Here is an 18,672-nt window from a genome sequence, read left to right as displayed (position 1 = left end):
GTGCTTTCCTTTCTTAACTCTATCCACTTCTTTCTGTAAGCAGTCCAGAGGAACCCCCTGCAAGGGAAATTGTATCAAAACATATTACACTGCATACCACAGAGCTGAGTGTAGTCTTCATGCTTTGAGTATGTTAACAAGATGGCCAGTGCCTCCTTCCAGCTCTGTAGATCACACGTGCAAACAATATCTTGCCAGTTCTGCTGCACAATGCAGGAAAGCAGCTGTAAGGGAGGCAGAAGGCCTGTCAATCACTGAAGACAAAGATAAGCTCCCAGCCTAAGCAACAGCTCACTTTCAAACACACTTCCCACTATGCAGCAACTACCTCACTGTACATTAAGGTCCAACAATCTCAGCATCCCTATGTTAACGGTAATTGGAACCTGATGCCTCTAAGGAAAGTAAAAATGCCCAACAAAGCACTTCAAAGAATATAGAAACAGCCACACTAGACAAGACTAAAGATCTAACACATATCTTGTTTCAGAGCAGCTGGTATCAATAACTGGAACACAGTGTTAAGATATCCCAACCTCTGTTACACTTCCATTCATAAATTAATAAGCTAGGAACTTTCTAGTTGAGCTGTAAAGGGGCAGTATGCACCACAGGTTACAAGCACGAGAAGCTGAGACAGAAACCATTAAAAAAAAAAGGATGGAGAACACAGACACACTATGTAGACAACATAAAGTTGTCATAAAACTACCACGATATTAGAGTAAATGTCCCATGATAGGAAACACTTAGATTCTGCTGCCATTCTACTTCCTGCATTATGGAAAAAGCATTTCCACATATATTCAGAGAAAAATTTGCCAAGACAGTGCACACCTTCCCCTGCTCAGTGTATACACAAAACCATGGCTTACCACAGAGAGATTTGTTTTCCGCTTGGCAAAGTAGCGCTTCTGGGTTTCCTTTAGGAGGTTCTCCCCACCAGCTATAGCTAAAATGATGGCATCAGCAAAGCGCTCTGCTCGCATGCACAGCTCCACTGCACCCTCAAAATTCCCCAACAGAAGGGCTTGGCTGATGAGTCCATCTGTATCTACAGAAGTGATAAGTAGAGTCAACCCAAAGGGTTATCATTCAGGTGCACTGATGATGCTTGTTTTAAAGAACAGGCAGTAAAAAGCAGTAACAGCTAAAAGCCCAGCTAAAGGAAAATTTGGAAACCCAAAAAAACCCACTGACTTGACTCTAAGTCTTCCACCATCTAGAAGACTCCTCTGTATTTTTAATGGGTCTTTTATCTGGGAAAAGTATTTCTCTGCTCAATGAGATATGCTGCATGACACTTGAAGGGGTCACATGTTTTAAAAGTATCCATCTGTTGGAGTGAACTAGATTCTTCCTGGTCTCCCTTAGTTTTCTGGTTTTCCCTCCTCTCCCCTTTTCCTAAGAGGGCAGAAATACTCTTCATGTAACATACCTTCTGTGACAGGAATCTCCAATGTGCTCATATTCTGTGGGATGAGGTTATCAAAAAAGGATGAAGAGGAAGAAACAGCAGCTACATCATCGCTGGAATTCATCAAAAGCTGTGCAAAAAGTGCAAGAGCTTATTTCATTCACTGCACACACAGATCCTACCCAAAACAGTTTAGTGGATCACAGAGTGGGACAGGGCTGCTCTCTTCCTTGTGCATGCTCATATAAATCTAACTTCAATTTGGAAACTCCTGTCACTGCGCTGTCAATCTGCACAGTTTCACAAGGGCAGTAACAAGAGCAGTGCTGCAATTAACAAAGCTTAGGAGAATGATGGCGCAAGACCTGCAATGCCAACAGCACTGCTGGGCAGCATTCATCAACTCAACCATCAGCCCCTGAGCAAGCTGAACTATTTTGGAGGGAACAGAGACAAGACCAACAAGTAAAATCTGTAAATAACAGGTTGGATCACAGCCATGCCTGGTGCTCTACTGAAATGCGGGACACAATTGCTACTCCTAAAGTATCTCAGCCAGTGTTTGAGGCTTGTGAAGAAGATTACTAATCAGAGGACATAAGTTTTAGATACCTTAGAGAAGAAAAATTTACAGTGAACAGGCGTTGGAAGGCACCTGAAGATGGACATCCCAAAATTATGTGAAAATACATTTCAGAGGATAGAGGTGAAAAGGAAAGAAATACCACAGCAGAAGCTTCACAGAGGAAATCCAGAACAGTAGCATGAAGTTAAGCTGCAGTGAGGCTAATTCTACCACTGAAGAAGTCAACACAGAAGCAAGCCTTCTTCCAGGAATAACAGCCAGGAGTCCTTCTTCCTTGTTCATGGATTAGTTTTAAAGCCAGAAGGGAAAGTTATGATCGTTTAGTCTGACCCTGTGAGGGTCTGACAGGCCTGTGAACTGCCCTCTGCAATGCTGGCATTGAGCCCAATAAGTTGCGGTTGGAATTAGGCCTTGCAGTTCATTCTGCCCTCCTCTGCTCTCCCAGGCTGGCAAGAGGTACAGGACATACCTGATCTGGTGCAGCATTTGTACCATCTGCCTCAGGACGAGGCTGTTTATCTGGGATCCCGTTACTCAAACATGAGGCAATCTAGAAAAGTAACAGACACACACAGAGTATCTAAGTCCCTATCAAAGTAAGCACCTGGGCAGCAAAACTACCAAGAAACTGGCAAGTCCCAGATGCAATTCTCCCAGCTCTTTCACCTGTTGGAAAATTTCCACCTCACCCTATTCCTGGCTGGCTGCCTATCAGTGGCTATTTACCCCTTTCAAAGCATTATCCATCAGTGCTGTGCCAGACTGTCTCCACCTGTCACCTTCTTCCCGGTTGAGGAATCTCCTGAGATGCTGAGAGCTGAATGCTAAAAGAAGCTCTCACAACTGCACTGTTGTTAAACATTTCCCAGTGCACCAACAACTGAAAAAAAGATAAATGGGCTCAAGACCCCTTTGGTTTGATTCATTACAGCTACAGTTACACCCTTACAAGTGCTTGCATTTGCTTTTTAGTGGGGTATACTTCACATGACTCCCAGCTGAAATTTCATACAGTTTGGTCTTTCATGTGCTCAGTTCCAGTAGGGACCCTACAAACTCTCCTGCAGTAGCTTTAGTCATGTAAAGGTTTCTCTCTATTGGAAATACCCCTTACCTTTTTTTGCAGATCCTCTTTACTGTAGCCCAGCAGCTTGAGAAGTTTAATCCTGGAGTCCTGCTCCAAATTCACCTGAGTCCCAATGGATATTAAAAAGACAAAAAACATGTAAAATCATAGACATCTACACATTGACAATAGTTAGCTGCTTCTGGCAGCAGCAAAGTTTAGAGCTCAGCTTATAGATAAAGAACTCAACCATGAAAAGTCCACCTAATGACTATTGTGGGAACATTTACAGAATTTACGTTATAATCACAATAAAAGGGCAAAACTCAAGTTTGCCACAGTTACAAGTGAGATACAATTGTGTATCAAGACCATGACTGTATACCTGCCCAGTGTACTTGGTCATCAATTCCCTGGATAGTTTAGGAACAGCCAACCTAATCTCTTCATTGAGATAATTGACTGATTTGAGTCTGGATGAAACTGAGACAAGGTGGTTGCCTGAATTGCTAGCTGACCTCACGAGAATTAGTTAACTGTTACAGAAGCTCCCTGGATGAGGATTTCAGACAATCCAAAAAATTCCGACAGGCTGCACATAGCCTAATTGATAGGCATTATTTATATGCTTTAATGCATGATTAGCATTCTGCAAGGAGAATCTGCCTGTCTCAGTCAAGTCCCATGCTGCTCCTACTACACAAATGATCAAACTGTACATGGATAAGATACCTGTAAACAGTCCATTTCAGAAACTGTTCCTGCAGAGGCAGGAATGGTGCTGCAGGACACTTCTTGTACAGAAGCCTGGTTTGTACTTTAAGACAATCAATTGTAATAGATCCTTTTAGTGCTGGAGTGGTCTCTCAGGACCACACACCAGATGGATTATAAAAAGTGACTAAAAATGACAGTTTGATGTGTCTCATTTGATGCAACTGAAGACATTGTAGCAATGGAGACCACTGTCACCACCTAGACTAACAGCTGGCCATCCTATTCAAGATTCTCTATGCAAATATAATACTATGGAAAAGATCCCAGTATTTTGCCCTCCACACAGTCTGCTATGAGTGCCTGTAAACCCCTGCCAAGACTAAGCCTTGCCTCTTCAGAAGGATGACCACCTGTTATTACCGAACTCTCACATTACCAAATTGTCCATAAAGGCTAGTCAGTCCTCATGCCACCACAGCTCTCTCCCTTGTTCTGGGGTATCTCATTGCCCATTTGGACTTCACCTTGAAAAATAATAATGTACAGCTCCACAGGTAGCAGGCAGATACAGCTTGGCAGTGTGTTGAGATGAAAACATCCTGTTTCAGGAAGCCCAAACAAGTCCACTCCTAATGAAAACCAAGACAACCTCCAAGACCTCAACTTTCTTTAGATAAGTAACAAGTCTATTCATTCAATTCCATTTTATATTTTGAAGAACAGAAATATAAACGGCTAGAGAGGACCATATTCCACCCCAGGACCATAAAAGAACTGACCTCTGGTGTATTTCACCACAGCCATCCTACCTTCAAGAAGTTCCAAAGGTTCTCATCAAATGGTAGCTTGGCTGTCTGGATCTTGCCCTGGCAGTAATCAAGGAGGTTCCCTGACTGCAAGGCCATCTGCAGTTCTTTGGATCGGAGTAGGAATTCAGTTTCAGTAGTGACTTGACTGATGAATACCTGGTGTGGGTAAGTCTGCTGCATTTGCTGTCCAGGAGCTTTGGTAAGACCAAAGGTAATCAGTTTTCCTCCAAACTGAGAATAACAGAGGGAGACACAGTAAATATTCTTATAAACAAAGGCAAAAGTTACTCAGTTCTTCATTTAGCAAGGCAGACCCAAGCTCCAGCAGTGATCACAAGGAACCCAAGAGTTTAGTGTGTATGGACGGTATGAACATTGAGGGAGTTCACAGTACGAGCCCTTCAGCTGAACACTGATAAACTTGACATTTGTGCATATCCAATAAGGCCTAGCCAATTGTGAATGCCAGAGAGGCACAGAGGAAAAAGTACCATTTGGAACTGTTAGTTCTTCTGTTACATGGAGAGGCAGACTGCAATGATAAAAATTATCAGGTGAAGAGCAGGCACTAGACAGACAGAGAACAAGTGTCAAGCAACAGGCTAAAAGAACAATTCAGCCTTACAATTGAGGAGCAAAGATGTGAAGAAAATTAAATGCCTGGATAGGAAGGAGACAGAGAGAAAAGAATGGGAATGCATGCCAGCCTACAAGGACAGCTTTTACAAATTTTTCTTAGATTTGTTAACTCCTATTTATAATCTCCCATTCTCTGCTACAGGACTCTTTCTTGTTGGAAATATACCTGAATGTAGAGAGTAAACAAAATTCACTTAATGGGACACCACAATGCACCTTAAACAGGCATTAAACCAACTAGCAACAGGTTTCTCCAGTGAAAGAAAAGGATTGTGTCACAAGACAGCACATCTATTGCATTTTCAGCTAAGGATGCTCCATTCACTTACGGCAAATGAAACCCCCACAGGTCTGCGAATCCACTTGGGTGGCTTTTTTAATGGTGGAATCAAGGTAGTCTGAGTTACTTGCTCTGGCACCTGCAGAGGAGGAAGGCTCTGTCCTGTGCCAAAGGGATCCAGGTTGTTGAAGGAGGAAGAGATCTAGAATCAGATGGAAATAGGAAGAAATATAATTAAATTCCTTTCTGTATGGAGTAAGCACAAAAAAACATTGCTTAGGAATTAGTTACTTTCCACACTGATGAAGAATGAGGCTAGTACAGCACCTCCTTCTGGAATAACACCAAGCCCCTATGCAAGAGAAGTGGCATTTCAAAACAGTTCCAGAAATCATTTCTCAAGGAATTTTTACCCTAAGAGATTTTCAAGTAATTTTTCCTTAGCAAGATGCAAATTTCCTAACAAACACTGCTAGGCCTAGCACCCAGCTCAAACATAGCAGTTGCAAAATTACTTGTTTTATGCAAGATAATGACAACATATGGTCAAAAGTTGTCCAACTTACTTATTGTTTTTCTCAAAAAGGAATTCTGATTCCCTTTTTGTTGCTGGAGTCTTTCAAATGGGTTCGTTTCAAGGACTGTCTCAAGCTTTTATAGCTTAGATGAGACTGATGAAATAAAATTTCTTGTCTAAACAAGAGTCAAAAGTGGCCCCTGAGACGGATTTCTACATATAGGGAGTGAGTGAACATACACACAATGTTGTTCACAAGCACTTTTCATTTTTAACATCGTTCACAGAGATTTGTTGTTTTGCTAAAGATAATCCTGCTCAAGTTTGACTGGGCCATAGGGAATAGCCTTAAAATTCAGCTAACTAGCACACCCAAAAGGAAGCAACATCAGGCTGATCAAGCTAAGGTTGCCAAACCTTAGAATCACAGGCAATGTTTTGTCTTTCTTCAGGGGAAATCAATTCCAAAGAAAGAATATTTCTTGAGGAACAGCTTATATCCAACAAATCAAACACCCTAAACCTTAAAGAAATAAATGTACACAACCAGGCCTGCAACAGAGTTTCTGTCCTGAGGCTATTGAATTCGTAAGAGAGAGAACTCTTGGTCACAAACTCCCTGCCACCATAACTGTCATTATCTCCTTCTGCTTGTGTTCTAGCTTGTTATTCAATTTATGCAGGAATTATTTGACACTACTATCCCCCAGTTTTGAACAGTGGAAGTGCAGTGCATGCACATAAAGAACACAGATAAAGAAAATTCTCCATGGGTTAAATAAATCCTTAATCTCCCACAGCTGTTGCTTGATAAAGTATTTTCGGTCTCTTGCAAATCCTATGAAACTAAACTCAGTCAGCTGTAAATGACTATATAAATAACACTTAAGCTATCTCATACGTATTCTCTTAAAACCTGTATTGTAAGGCATTTGTTGGCTGGGACAGAGGGAGGGAATTAAAAGACCAGACACCAGATTAAAACTAAAATTTTAGACAGTAGTGACATTTAATCTGTTCAGAGTTTGCTCATCTATTCATTGACTAAGTAATGGGTTTCAGTATCAAAAATATTAACATGCTCCAAGCTGTAGTCAACACACTTGAGGAAAATTGCTAATAGTCGTTTGCAAGCCACTTTATAAAATTATCTTCTAAACTAATGAAGAATTATGTATCCTATTAATTAGTATCAATGTATTTAATGTTAATGACAAGAAAAACTTGTGTGCTGCTTTATTTTTAGTCTAACAGTAATAACAATAAAATAGATCTTAACATCACAACTGCACTTGATCTTGGTTCTCTTTACACACTTTGTCAGAGGCCATGTGGTCACCTTTGGGATTTGGTGGGATTATTAAGCCCCCACACAGGTAGCTTCCAGTTCCCACACCACACAGCCATAGGTCCTGGTGCATGGGACAGATTGCACTGCTTAAAAATCACACTGTTACACACGTGTGCTTCTACCACTCTGAGCAGTCACGGGAGAAACTGCCAGTCTGTCGAGGTGTAACATGGTCACAGGACGTCACCTTGTCAGCCTGCGTCCTCTGCTGAGCTTCCAAGTTCCCACCCATAACAGAATAAACGTTGATCCACCCATCGAAAGTGGCAGCAGAGAAGACCGAAGGATTCCTAGGACACCACTGGACATCAAAGCACCACTGACTCCGAATGGGCAACTCATACACCACCTATCATAGAAAGAGAGAAGACAGAAGCACAACACTAATAGCCTCCTGCTTTCCCCAAATTACTTGCCCACAGCAAGCACATCACATTATTTACATGTCACCATTCCATACAAATCTCTTATTTTTGCTTCTTGAAGGGTGCATTTGCAACCAAATTATAGCACATTGAGTCCAAACAGATAGAAGTCACAGAAAGCTCATGAAAAACTGGATTCTGACTGTAGAACAAAATCCAAATGCAAGAAGTCACTTTTGCTCTGCTTCCCAAATACTGCTGAATCAGACTACTAGAGCATTGTCACATTTTCTGTTAACCAAGGGAGAGACACCAGAAAACAACACAGTAAAACCAGAACTCAAGAGGCAAGAATGTGTCAAGAGCAAGAACACATTAACAGAAAGAATAGTGTGGAGTAACAAATGTGACAAGGAAAATAAAGAGCGTAAAGAAAAAAAAAAAGTAGGACAAGAAGAGAGGAATGTAATAGCTGTACGTGGACTACGAAGGACATTGCAGACAACAAGTTTATGGTTCAGCACTCAAAAACACAAAGTTCAATTCATGGCCCAGTCACAGACTTCCTGCCTGATGTTGGGCAACTCACTAACGCAGCCTTGACTTTAAACCTCTGGTTTGTAAAACAAATTTATCTCCTTTATGGTTTATAGGAACAAAGCATAGACAATCACAACTTTGTTTTCTGTGGAAACATGGTCTGTATTTTCTTTTCCAGGTACGAGCAAATTAATGTAATTTGCTCATATTAAAATCTAGATTGCCAAATAGAAAAACTAACAAACAAATCCCAAAAAACCAAACATTGCCCAAACCCAAAGAAACCAATACTTCCCTCAAACTTATAAGATCAGCCATTGTGTATAACTGTATTAATCCTTAATACTGCAAACCTTCCCAGCTTTTTCACCTGAAAATTTGCTGTTCATTGGTACCAAGTCAAAAAGAGCCCCCTAACAATCGTTTATACGTGAAAGTCTAATTTGAATTTGGACTCTGCAAATCTACAGCAGCATGCATAAAGGTAAGTCAGCCACACTAATTTTTTTTTTTAACTTTTCCACTAAAAGACAGTGAAAATGCTTTTGTAAAAATTAGGTATCAGGAACATTTTAGAGTCTGATTGTCTTCTAACCACTAGAGAGCTAGACAAAGTGAACATCCAATCCCATGAAACTACAACAGCAGCATTTCATGCAATTTAGGAAAATTGATTCATTTTTTTCCTTGCCTCCAAGGCAAAAGTGGTCAGCTGAAGATATTGTCCCATGAAATGAATCTAGCCTGGGGATCCCAGCTGGACTTTGTTCAGTATTGTTAGAGTACTTTCCCCACGCTATCATCAAGATCAACTGCACTGTCCAAAGTTCAGTTTTATCCACGAACTCAGCATTGAATGAATGGGCGTGCATAAAAATTTTTTTAAAAGCCCAGTTTAATTCAGGTGATACCTAAATATACCAAGTATGGTAATTCTCAGATGTGTGACTAGGTAAGCACATACCTGTGAAACCATTTTACTGTAAATAAAGTTTAGACACATTATTTAGCTACATTGTTGGCTTCTCAGTGACCCTCTCTAACTTGTTCTCCTTCAAATTTCCTCCCAAAAGAACTTACTACTCTAGGAGAAGGAAAAAGAAGAAACTCATGGAAACAGAGAACACTAAAGTGTGATCACAGCAAGAGTAATCATAAATAGTTGAAACTAAATCTTAAATTAATGTTTTCTTCCCTCTATGATCTCTAGACTCAATGAAAACCGATTTCAGCCTGGATATGGACAACACTCATTCACTCCAGACAGAAAGAGTGCAGAAGACATGCTAGAGGGAATTGCATTGGCACTCCACAAGAATACAGGGAAGGACACAAACACACAGCAAAGCACACAACTCTATAAAGTATACCATGTGTACTGCTAGCTGTGGTTACATACCTCCCCCATACTTGGGTTCCAGCACAAGATTCGGTTGTCTTTGGCACTACTCAACAGCAGTTCAGGGTCAGCCTGGCACCAAGAAACAGAGAGAACTCCCCTAAAATAGATCAGAAAGAAATCAGTCATATTTCCTGTACAGTCAACTCTGTCAGTCACTAAGAAAGCACCATGCACCTGCACTCAGGCTCAGAAATGCTAGTTCTCATCTCTACCTTCAACCAGATTCATCTGGGAAAGAAAGCAGACCAAGGAGAAAATCATACTTTCCCCCCAAGTCCAGTCTCCCAGATACCTGACTTGAAAAGATGCAACATAACATGCAAGTCCTCACCTGGTGTGCCCTTCCAGCTGACTAAGAGGAGAGGTAGCAAAGCGTAAGTCCCATATTTGGATCACTGGCAAACGGTCATCCTCAGAGGAAAGGACTAGCTGGGTTGCAACTTCGGGATGCCAGGCCATTCCTGAGCAATGCATCTAGGGACAAAAATAGCACAGGCTGAAAATTCAGCAAAGCAAGCTGCCAAAAGCACAAATGGCACAGAGCCATGTCATTCTGTACTGAACTTGCCTTGAATGCCTGACATAAACTAAGTCTAGCAATGTCTTGCTCCAGGCAGCAAGTATTTCTACCTTCTCTACACAGCAAAAAAACCCCCACTAACCACACAGAAGTCAAAGTCCAAAGCTGACCTAGGAAGAAAGCTGGGAAGCTTTTCATATATGAGTTGTGAACACTGAAACTGAATGCACAAGTGCCTGAATTTTAGGAACAGTAAGGGATCTTGTTTCCCCATTTCATTAGAGAAAGAATAAAATTAGGTCCTTTGATGCTACAGCTCCAAGAGAACTAGTTCCAACAGCTCCTAGAATAAAACCCCTTATCCCAAGAGCCTGTGCCACTGCTTTGTAGTCACACGTGGCATGTTTTAAGGTAGTTAGAAATGCAGGCTTTTTTTCACTCACTCTGTTGCTGTGGTCACTAACTTTGATGATGGGCTCATTCTTCCTGAGGTCCCAAACCACAGCCTTGCCACTGGGGTGAGCGGAGGACAGGATATGCTGCACCTGCCGATTCCAGGACACCACACTGACGTCCTCATGAGGCTGCCAAGACAGGAAAGGCCACACATCCATTATTTCCAAGCTGAGGGAACACCAATTACAGGAGTCTGCCACTAGCTTAACTAAGGGATTAGAGATTTGATGATACATAGATCCCTCTCTTCAATTGCTGATCAACTAACTGGAAATACCAGCAGCACTGACCAGAAAGACATGGGAAAGTCCTTTACTCAGAGTACAGTGGACAGTAAAATTCTATGAGGGAATGTCACCTGGAAAAGTACCTTTGCATTTTAGAAGCAGGTACTGGATTCTACATTGGCCAAATGTGTTATAAATCATTCCAGAGAGAACTGCAGCTGAGCATACATATATGTTTCTACCCCAACTTCTCAGATGAACTTAAATGGAAAGATGACCTTGTGCAACATTGCAGGAGTGCAGTGAGATGGAAAACGATGAAGTATTCATGGCTAATTGCTGTTATTGTATCTACTGCAATGCAGGAGACAGGCAAGGAAACAAACAAGAGACTTAATGGAGGAAAATCCTGGCCTGCTTTTAGCCAAGTTTACTATGATTTTTCTACTTTCAGGAGTTGATTGCCCTGAATAATATAATAAGCATCAGAAGATCAGAAACTTCTTCCTCTTCAAACTCAGGAAACATTATCTGGGAGCAATAGCCAAGATGCATTTAATGGCTTACTGGCTCTGCTAGGGATATGACTTTCATGAGGTACGAAAAGTCTCAGCTGAAGCCTGAAAAAAATTCATTCTTCAGAGAAGGTCCAATAAACCTTCTTAATCCATCACACATGCCCCAGCTGGATCACAAGATAAAACTGGTCAGTTACTCGATTCAAATCCACAAAGAGCCTATCCATCCATGCAAAGTGCATCCTTCCAGAACTTGCCAGCCTACCTCCCCTCCCTTTACAGCAGTTCTTCCATCCCCAAGCATGAAACCAATCAGTCTCTTCTGATTCATCTTTCTCCTGACAGACATCAAAGTCATTCCCCTTTCACACACTGACTAGGCTGGGATGTCTCCACACAATCTTTTTGTCTTGCCTACTGAGATACAAAACTGCAGGAGTATTGCCCAGAGGAGAACTTGTTTACCTGGGATTTAGTCCCTGGAGTCATAGGCACACTGAAATTATTCAAGTCCCAGATGAAAATTTCAGAATCATTGGCTCCAGAAGCCAAGAGATTACTCTGTAAAAGGAAAAGGTCAGCTGAGATTCCTGCTCACAGGGGAAAAGGACAGATTTCTTAAAAATAAGCAGAAGCAAAAACCCCAAAATCTTCCAAAGTGAGATGAGAGCTGTATTTCACAGCCACCGGCAAGTATAAAGATACTAACTGGATTATAAACCAAGCACATCTCTGGCCTGCATGCCTTCCACTGTGGCATAGCACGGACACAATTAAAATTTGTCTGTTTTGTGCAGGTGGCTGCTGTTAATCTGATGAAATTCTGCTGCAGGCCTGGAAGCCACCATCTCTGGCCAGCTGAGCCTTTGCCCTGCATCCTGGCACCAAGGACACTTCTTCTGAGAAGATGCAGGTTTCTCACAACTGACTGCAGACAATTTTCCATTTGCCTTTGTGCTACCACAAGAACCACGGTCTGTTCACTCCTTGTTTATGTCCCTTCAAGTGTGATCAGAGACCCACTGAATTAAATACCAACTGAACAAATGAAAAAAATAGAAGCTCTAATTTTGAAAGAACAATGGTTTAACATACAACAATATTACAGGACATGTTTTTATAGAGAGGTAAGAGATTTGAACAAGATCACAGGGGAATCAGTGGCAAAGCTGTGAACAGAACCCAAATCTGAGTCTCAAACCAGCTTTGTGCCACAACTACCATGCCTCTAAATTTAAAAATTGTTCTTTCAATTTATAAATCTCTATGCACAAAGGAACGTATTTTCTAACACAGAGGTTAACTTTCCTTTGGTATCTTAACGTTACACACCTGGAAAGGGTTGAAGTCAAGGGCTCGAACAGGACCGGAATGCTTCTCTGTCTGCCCAATGACAGGGTCGCTCTTTGAAGTCAAGATGCGGTGCACACTGTACATTGTCAGGACTCCGTTATCCCCTCCACCAATGAGCACTCCAGAAGACTCCAGAGCCCCATTTCCAAAGTTCCCCCAGATCAGCTTATGAAATCTAAAAAAAGAAGAAAATAAAGCTGGCATAAGCCACGATTTTTGGTGGAAAGCAAGATACCCTCCTCATTACCAAAACTCACATCCATGTTTCAACCTATCAAACATATCCATCAGTCTGCACTTTAAACAATCATCTCCCTTTTAAGAGGACTGTGGCTCTTGCATGCAAAAAAAGGAAATAAGCTTCCTTCCCAAGACTTTTAAAGGGAACTTAAAAAGGAAGAGGTTGTCTCTATTTTTTTGGCTGTTTCATTGTTTGTTTAAAACTCTTAGGATCTCACATGGGATTTGGTGGGTAAAATCCTCTAGCTACACTTTATTGAAAATTAGTTAAGAGATATATGTGCCATCATTTCCAGAGCTGTTATCTGAAATATACACTAACACCCTTTAAAATCCACTAGTTAGAAATCACGGCTGTATTTTACACTGGCTGTAATGTCACTCACACTGATGAGCCTAAGAAACCATCTTGTCTTAAAAAGCTGGAAGGTAAGTTTCACTCTCTATAGCCTCTTCAGTGCACACTGTTAGTCCCAGCAACTTCACATTATACATAATGTCTCTACTGACTGACTATCATACAAGTAATTTCAGATTTCTGTAACAGTCCAACTGCCCTACTTTTATACCCAATATGATCTGTATCAACAAAAATGTTCCATTTTCGAAGAGAGGTCAATTGATTCAAAAGATCACTTTATATGCTGTAAACATTATCTCCTCCTCTCCTTTCTTGCACCAGAAAACCCTTTCCAGTTTCATTGATTGATACATCAGTATGAGCCTCTAGTACCTGTTTGAGGCAGGAAGTGTTCCTTTCTGCATCATGTCCAGGGAGGGATCCCTGAAGTCAACCTCAAATATTTCCAAGGTGGCATTTGTACTGAAGGATGCATCCAGTTGTTGGGCAGATGTTCCTAGTAGAAGTACAAGGGCAACACAAGTGGGTATTTTTATCAAAAGCACAAGATACAAAAAGAGCAAGGCACTGAAAACCTGTTCTTCATAGTCACACAACCTTGGTGTTATAACAGTGCAAAACAGGACATGTCTGAACACCTCAGAAAAAGGAATCAACAATTATGACAACAAATTTGAAAGAAATTAAAAGTTCTTCAGGAGATTCTGGACACCAAGGTTACTGTTGCACAGATAACTTTCTTTCTTGGGATAGATGTAACTCGTGTACCCTCCTCCAAGCAGCTATGGCTTTTGATATTAAGTTCTTCTCTAAATTACAACTGCAGTGACATCATAAAATCCAGCTACAATTATGATCCCAAGTACTTCTGCACACTGCTCCTCAACCATGACCACCTGTCTTAATCAGACCTTCTAAACCTACTCTACAGCCTAAGTTCAACCTTAACCAACTAAATGTGCCTCAGCAACCCACAGACAGCTAGCAGTCACAAATTGGTGGCTTCCTTCCTTCTCCTTATTCTTACAGAATAAAAGCTAAAAGTTGATTTAACACTGCCTAGTGGGACATTGCCAGGCAAACAGTCCCCCAGTTACCACAGGGATGCTTACAGCATGGAAAGTGCCCAAAGGACTGTTAAAAAGCAGTACAAATTATGAAACAACACAGTTTCTGATGCAAAGCAAACTGAAGCCAAGACCTTTGGTTCAACCAAAACTCTGGCCTTGTTCTCTACAAACTTCCCCAATGCGAATTCTTCGGAGGCTGCAGTTCTTCACACACTGCTCCAATGTGGGTCCCCTCCATGGAGTTGTCTTTCAGAACAGATTGCTCCAGCCTCAGTCCCCATAGGATCACAAGTCCTGCCAGCAAACCTGTTTCAGTGTGGGCTCCTCTCTCCATGGGGCCACAGGACCTACCAGGAGCCTACTCCAGCGTGGGCTTTCCACAGGGCCACAGCATCCTTTGGCATCCACCTGCTCTAGCATGGTGGATTGTAGCCGGCTAGCTGTTCCACCATGGACCTCCATGGGCTGTGGGGATGACAGCCTGCCTCAATAAGGTCTTCACCAGGGGCTGCAGGGGGATCTCTGCTCTGGCACCTGAAGCACCTCCGGCCCATCCTTCTGCACGGACCTTGGTGACTGCAGCATTATTTCTCTCACATACTCTCCCTCCTCTCTTGTGCTTCAGTTACATAGGGCATTTTTTCTCCCTCTTACTGTGTTATCCCAGAGGCACTCCCACTGCCGCTGATGGGCTCAGACAGCAGTGGGGTCCACCTGGAAGCTGGCTGGCATTGGCTCCAGCGGACACAGCGGGAGCCTCTAGCAGCTTCTTACAGAAGCCACCCCAACTACCAAGCCCTACCATGCAAACCCAACAAAACCACCACAGCTGTCAGCTCCACACAGACAAACTTGCCTGCTGCCAACTCAGTGAACAGGCTGACTTTCTGCTTCAGGAAATAAAATTACTGTAAGAATAGTGATTAATTAATAAAATCAACAAAACATAATTTAAGGTTTTGCAGAAGTACTGAAAATGGAATGTTAATCAAAACAGGCAACTTTAGGGAGAAGAGGTTTATAGTATTTGATTGTCAAGCCACATGATAATGACTGAAGACAGACAAATAAAAGTGACCTTAAATGAACATTAACTTTTTTTTCCCCCACAGGCATAGCAAGTATGTAATGTAGAATAGCAAGCAGCACTGGAGTCCATACAGTCTTAATTACAAATTAGAAATCAAAAAAATAATGTATTCAACCTTTGAAAAATCACTCGCCTTTAAAATGTCAAAGTTGGGCATAGAAGTAATCCTCTACCAGTTACTTGAAAAATACATAAAAGCTGTAATGTTTTTGGCATATTGCTTGTAAGTTTTCCAGAGACTACCAAAGTGGAAACTGTTGAAAGTTAAAACCCATACAACTACCTAAAATTTCTCTGTGATTCATATTCTAATATTCACAAATTGTGAAGAACTTTACCTGTTGCTAGGTAAATAGGGTGGTTGTTTGCTGGACTCCATGCCTGCACAGCTGTTCGCTCAATTTCTTTTAGCTTCATTTCCTAGACTCTGAAAGAAATTTCACACAGTTTAGAACAGAGAGATACAGTTGACATGAAAACAGTCACATCAGAAACAAAATATTCCCCTTATCAAGATGAGAACACATTGCTTTCAAAAGAATGAAGTTAATTGCTACTTCCTGAGGTAGTGAATACAGTTTTACTGGAACGAATCTGGATAGTAAAGAATTCATTAAAAAACACCCCCTACAATCCCACTGTCTGACCCCGTATTTTCTTTCATATATAGCTCTCTTTTTCATATGTCCCAATAACAGGAGAGTTTCAGAAAAAGGAAGGAGATCTAAATTAAACAACATACTCAAGTCTTCAGTCCAGGCTGGTTTAAATCAGCTGCAGAAATTAATTTAAACAAATGTATTTTGCTCTAACACTAGTTGCTCTCTCCAAACAAGCTAATCTCAGTATATAAATAAGCAAAAAGGGAGCAGAAGGAATCTCAGGGCAGGCTAAATTCCAAGCAGAAAAGTGATGTGGCAACAGAAAACAAAGTGCAATGCTATAATGTCCCAATTCAGTTAATGTACTTTGTTCTTACTCCCGTGAAAAACAAAAGGAAAAAAATGATTTGACTTCCTCTTTGAGCCAGCAAATGGTAGAAGGTGAGAAGTAATCCACAAGTAACTACTGGGTTTCAATCTCAGCACTGACAGCAATTCTTTTATTTACTCAGGATAGATCAAGTGACACCTGTAAAATGGGAACAAAATTTCCCCATGTCTCCAGATAGAGATTAGTCGGCCAACAATGTAGCAGGTTAACTGAAAATCAAACATTAACAGCAGGCAGCTGGAAGGCTGCAAAACTGAGTATAAATAAAATTGAATACAATACAAATAATTCTTTTTCTGTGTAGGATCCCATTCTTGCTGAGGAGAAAGAACCCAGCACCTCTCCATCGCTGACCACAAACTGACCTTCTAAGCATCATAAATGATGTGTGGATATAGCATTCACAGGCTAGTGGTGTCACTCTTATGAGCAGTTCCTAAACTTTTCGAGCTTGGCTGCACTGCAGTCTTTTAACTCTAGCTAAACAGAACTGTACGCTCAGATGGTATCATGCTGAATGAAGCAAAACCGTCAGCAGGCAGCACAGCAAAACCCTCTCCATCTTGTCAGCTTGCTGTGATTAACCTCTCCTGGTTACTTGACACTGCGTAAACCACAACCTGCATCACATGGCCCTCTGTTCAGATGCAAGGCTTATAAGAAACTATGGCCTCCTGAGGTCCACACAAGGGGGAAGTTTGGTCAGCATTACTTCTTGGGCTTGGACCTCCCAGCTAATAATTCTACACCTCTTTTTAGGGTTTCTTCTCCCCCACCAGTCAGAAGTTAAGGACATCCTCTCTCTCTCACCCATGTACTATTAGGATATGCTGATTGACTAGAATCTATTTAATGCTTTTTAGCGTTAGTCTGCAGCAGTGTATCCTAAAGCTCAAACTGCCAACTGCTATTCTCACATTAAGTTTATCCCAACTTAGTTAAGGCCCAACAGAATCTGAACAGATCTCTTGTACAGTTAAAAAAGTGCAACTATTTCTTCATGCCCCAAAGGAACAGAGTTGGTAAGGTCATCTCATCACCATAACAAAACTCTAAAGCTTACTTTCCAATCTTCCAGTAGACACTTTGTGGGTTTCTCATTACCGGTCCACCACATTCTCTCTGCAGTGCATCTCTCAAGATTTTCCAGAACCTACTCATGTCTCCTGTACTACTGCAGGAACCCTGTCCAGGTCTTCTCCCTTCACTGGCAGAGGGGAATGAAAATATCCCCAGAAGTCAGGTGAATCTGCTAGCAACAGTCTATTGCACAAGGTTCTACCTGACTCCACCAATGTGGAGGGCAGGATAGCTGGTATGTTCCTTACCAGTCCCTTTCTTGCCTCTTCCTCCTCCAGCCACAATCCATCAGTTGTAGGAGCTGGCTGTACACTCAGACCTCACTGTTTCTTGGCTTTTGAGAGGGCAACTTCCCTGTGGACATTAACAGACAATGGCCAAGAGACCTCTTCCCTACAGGAAATTAAGTAAGGAATCCGTGAAGAGTGCAACTATCACAAACTTGGGTAAATGGTACAAGCTCCCCCTCCTTACCTCTGTGCTGGACTGACTGCATGGCTGAAATAATTTATATTTAATGTGCAAATAAAGATAAGCTGCAAAACTTGTGTGGAACAGTATTAATCAATTGTTTGGATTCTCTTGTCAATAGAGTGTTTTATGTAAGAAAGTCAATTACTGCATCATTACTGTTCTCTTTTCACAAACTTAAGTCAGGACAGAATGTGAAGGTAAAGTGTCTTGGTCATGGTAACCCACCCAAATGGAGGAAAGCAAACAACACTCCATTTAGAGTGGCTCAATGTCAACAGAACAACTGCAGGAGTGCTGGATCATAGGTATTGAACAGGTTCACTGTGTCCCTGGCCCTAAAGGCAAACCAGCAGTGGTTCCAACACTTGAGAAGGTCCACAGAGGGTGCATAAGAAGCCAAAAGATCACAGTATCAAACTATCTCTTAAGAACATCCGAGCAGTTCGCATCCACTGCAAATGAGGATCTGCAGAGAAACAGCAGCACCTCCTTCTTAAGTCAGTGAGATTTGAGTTTGCAAGGGGAAAAAAAAAAAAAAGTCTGATTTAAGTCTTACTTCTAGAGAAGCGATCCTTCTATACACTGTGCATGTCTGGATCCA

General features: G+C 41.6%; 1 protein-coding gene across 3 annotated transcripts in view; it reads right to left on the bottom strand.

Moving 5' to 3' along the window:
* The window catches only part of SEC31B (SEC31 homolog B, COPII coat complex component), a 35,308-nt gene that overhangs the window by 14,922 nt on the left and 1,714 nt on the right, over positions 1-18,672 (bottom strand). For 2 of the 3 annotated variants that reach the window (XM_069019515.1, XM_069019517.1), the window contains exons 2-16: positions 15,863-15,951; positions 13,737-13,860; positions 12,743-12,938; positions 11,876-11,971; positions 10,653-10,793; positions 10,021-10,163; positions 9,687-9,786; positions 7,570-7,731; positions 5,564-5,716; positions 4,596-4,826; positions 3,118-3,192; positions 2,473-2,553; positions 1,439-1,547; positions 876-1,054; positions 98-224 (exon numbers count right to left, since the gene is read on the bottom strand). In XM_069019515.1, the coding sequence (XP_068875616.1) occupies positions 98-224; positions 876-1,054; positions 1,439-1,547; positions 2,473-2,553; positions 3,118-3,192; positions 4,596-4,826; positions 5,564-5,716; positions 7,570-7,731; positions 9,687-9,786; positions 10,021-10,163; positions 10,653-10,793; positions 11,876-11,971; positions 12,743-12,938; positions 13,737-13,860; positions 15,863-15,941 (1,996 nt within the window). In that variant the 5' untranslated portion in view covers positions 15,942-15,951. Of the gene's footprint in view, positions 1-97; positions 225-875; positions 1,055-1,438; positions 1,548-2,472; positions 2,554-3,117; positions 3,193-4,595; positions 4,827-5,563; positions 5,717-7,569; positions 7,732-9,686; positions 9,787-10,020; positions 10,164-10,652; positions 10,794-11,875; positions 11,972-12,742; positions 12,939-13,736; positions 13,861-15,862; positions 15,952-16,266; positions 16,346-18,672 lie in introns of those variants that run through there. The other variant, XM_069019516.1, reaches the window with a different exon arrangement.

The sequence above is a fragment of the Aphelocoma coerulescens genome, chromosome 6, assembly GCF_041296385.1.
Source record: "Aphelocoma coerulescens isolate FSJ_1873_10779 chromosome 6, UR_Acoe_1.0, whole genome shotgun sequence".
Classification (NCBI taxonomy): domain Eukaryota; kingdom Metazoa; phylum Chordata; class Aves; order Passeriformes; family Corvidae; genus Aphelocoma; species Aphelocoma coerulescens.
Note: the sequence above shows the minus strand (reverse complement) of the source record. Positions and strands in the feature narration are given on the sequence as shown.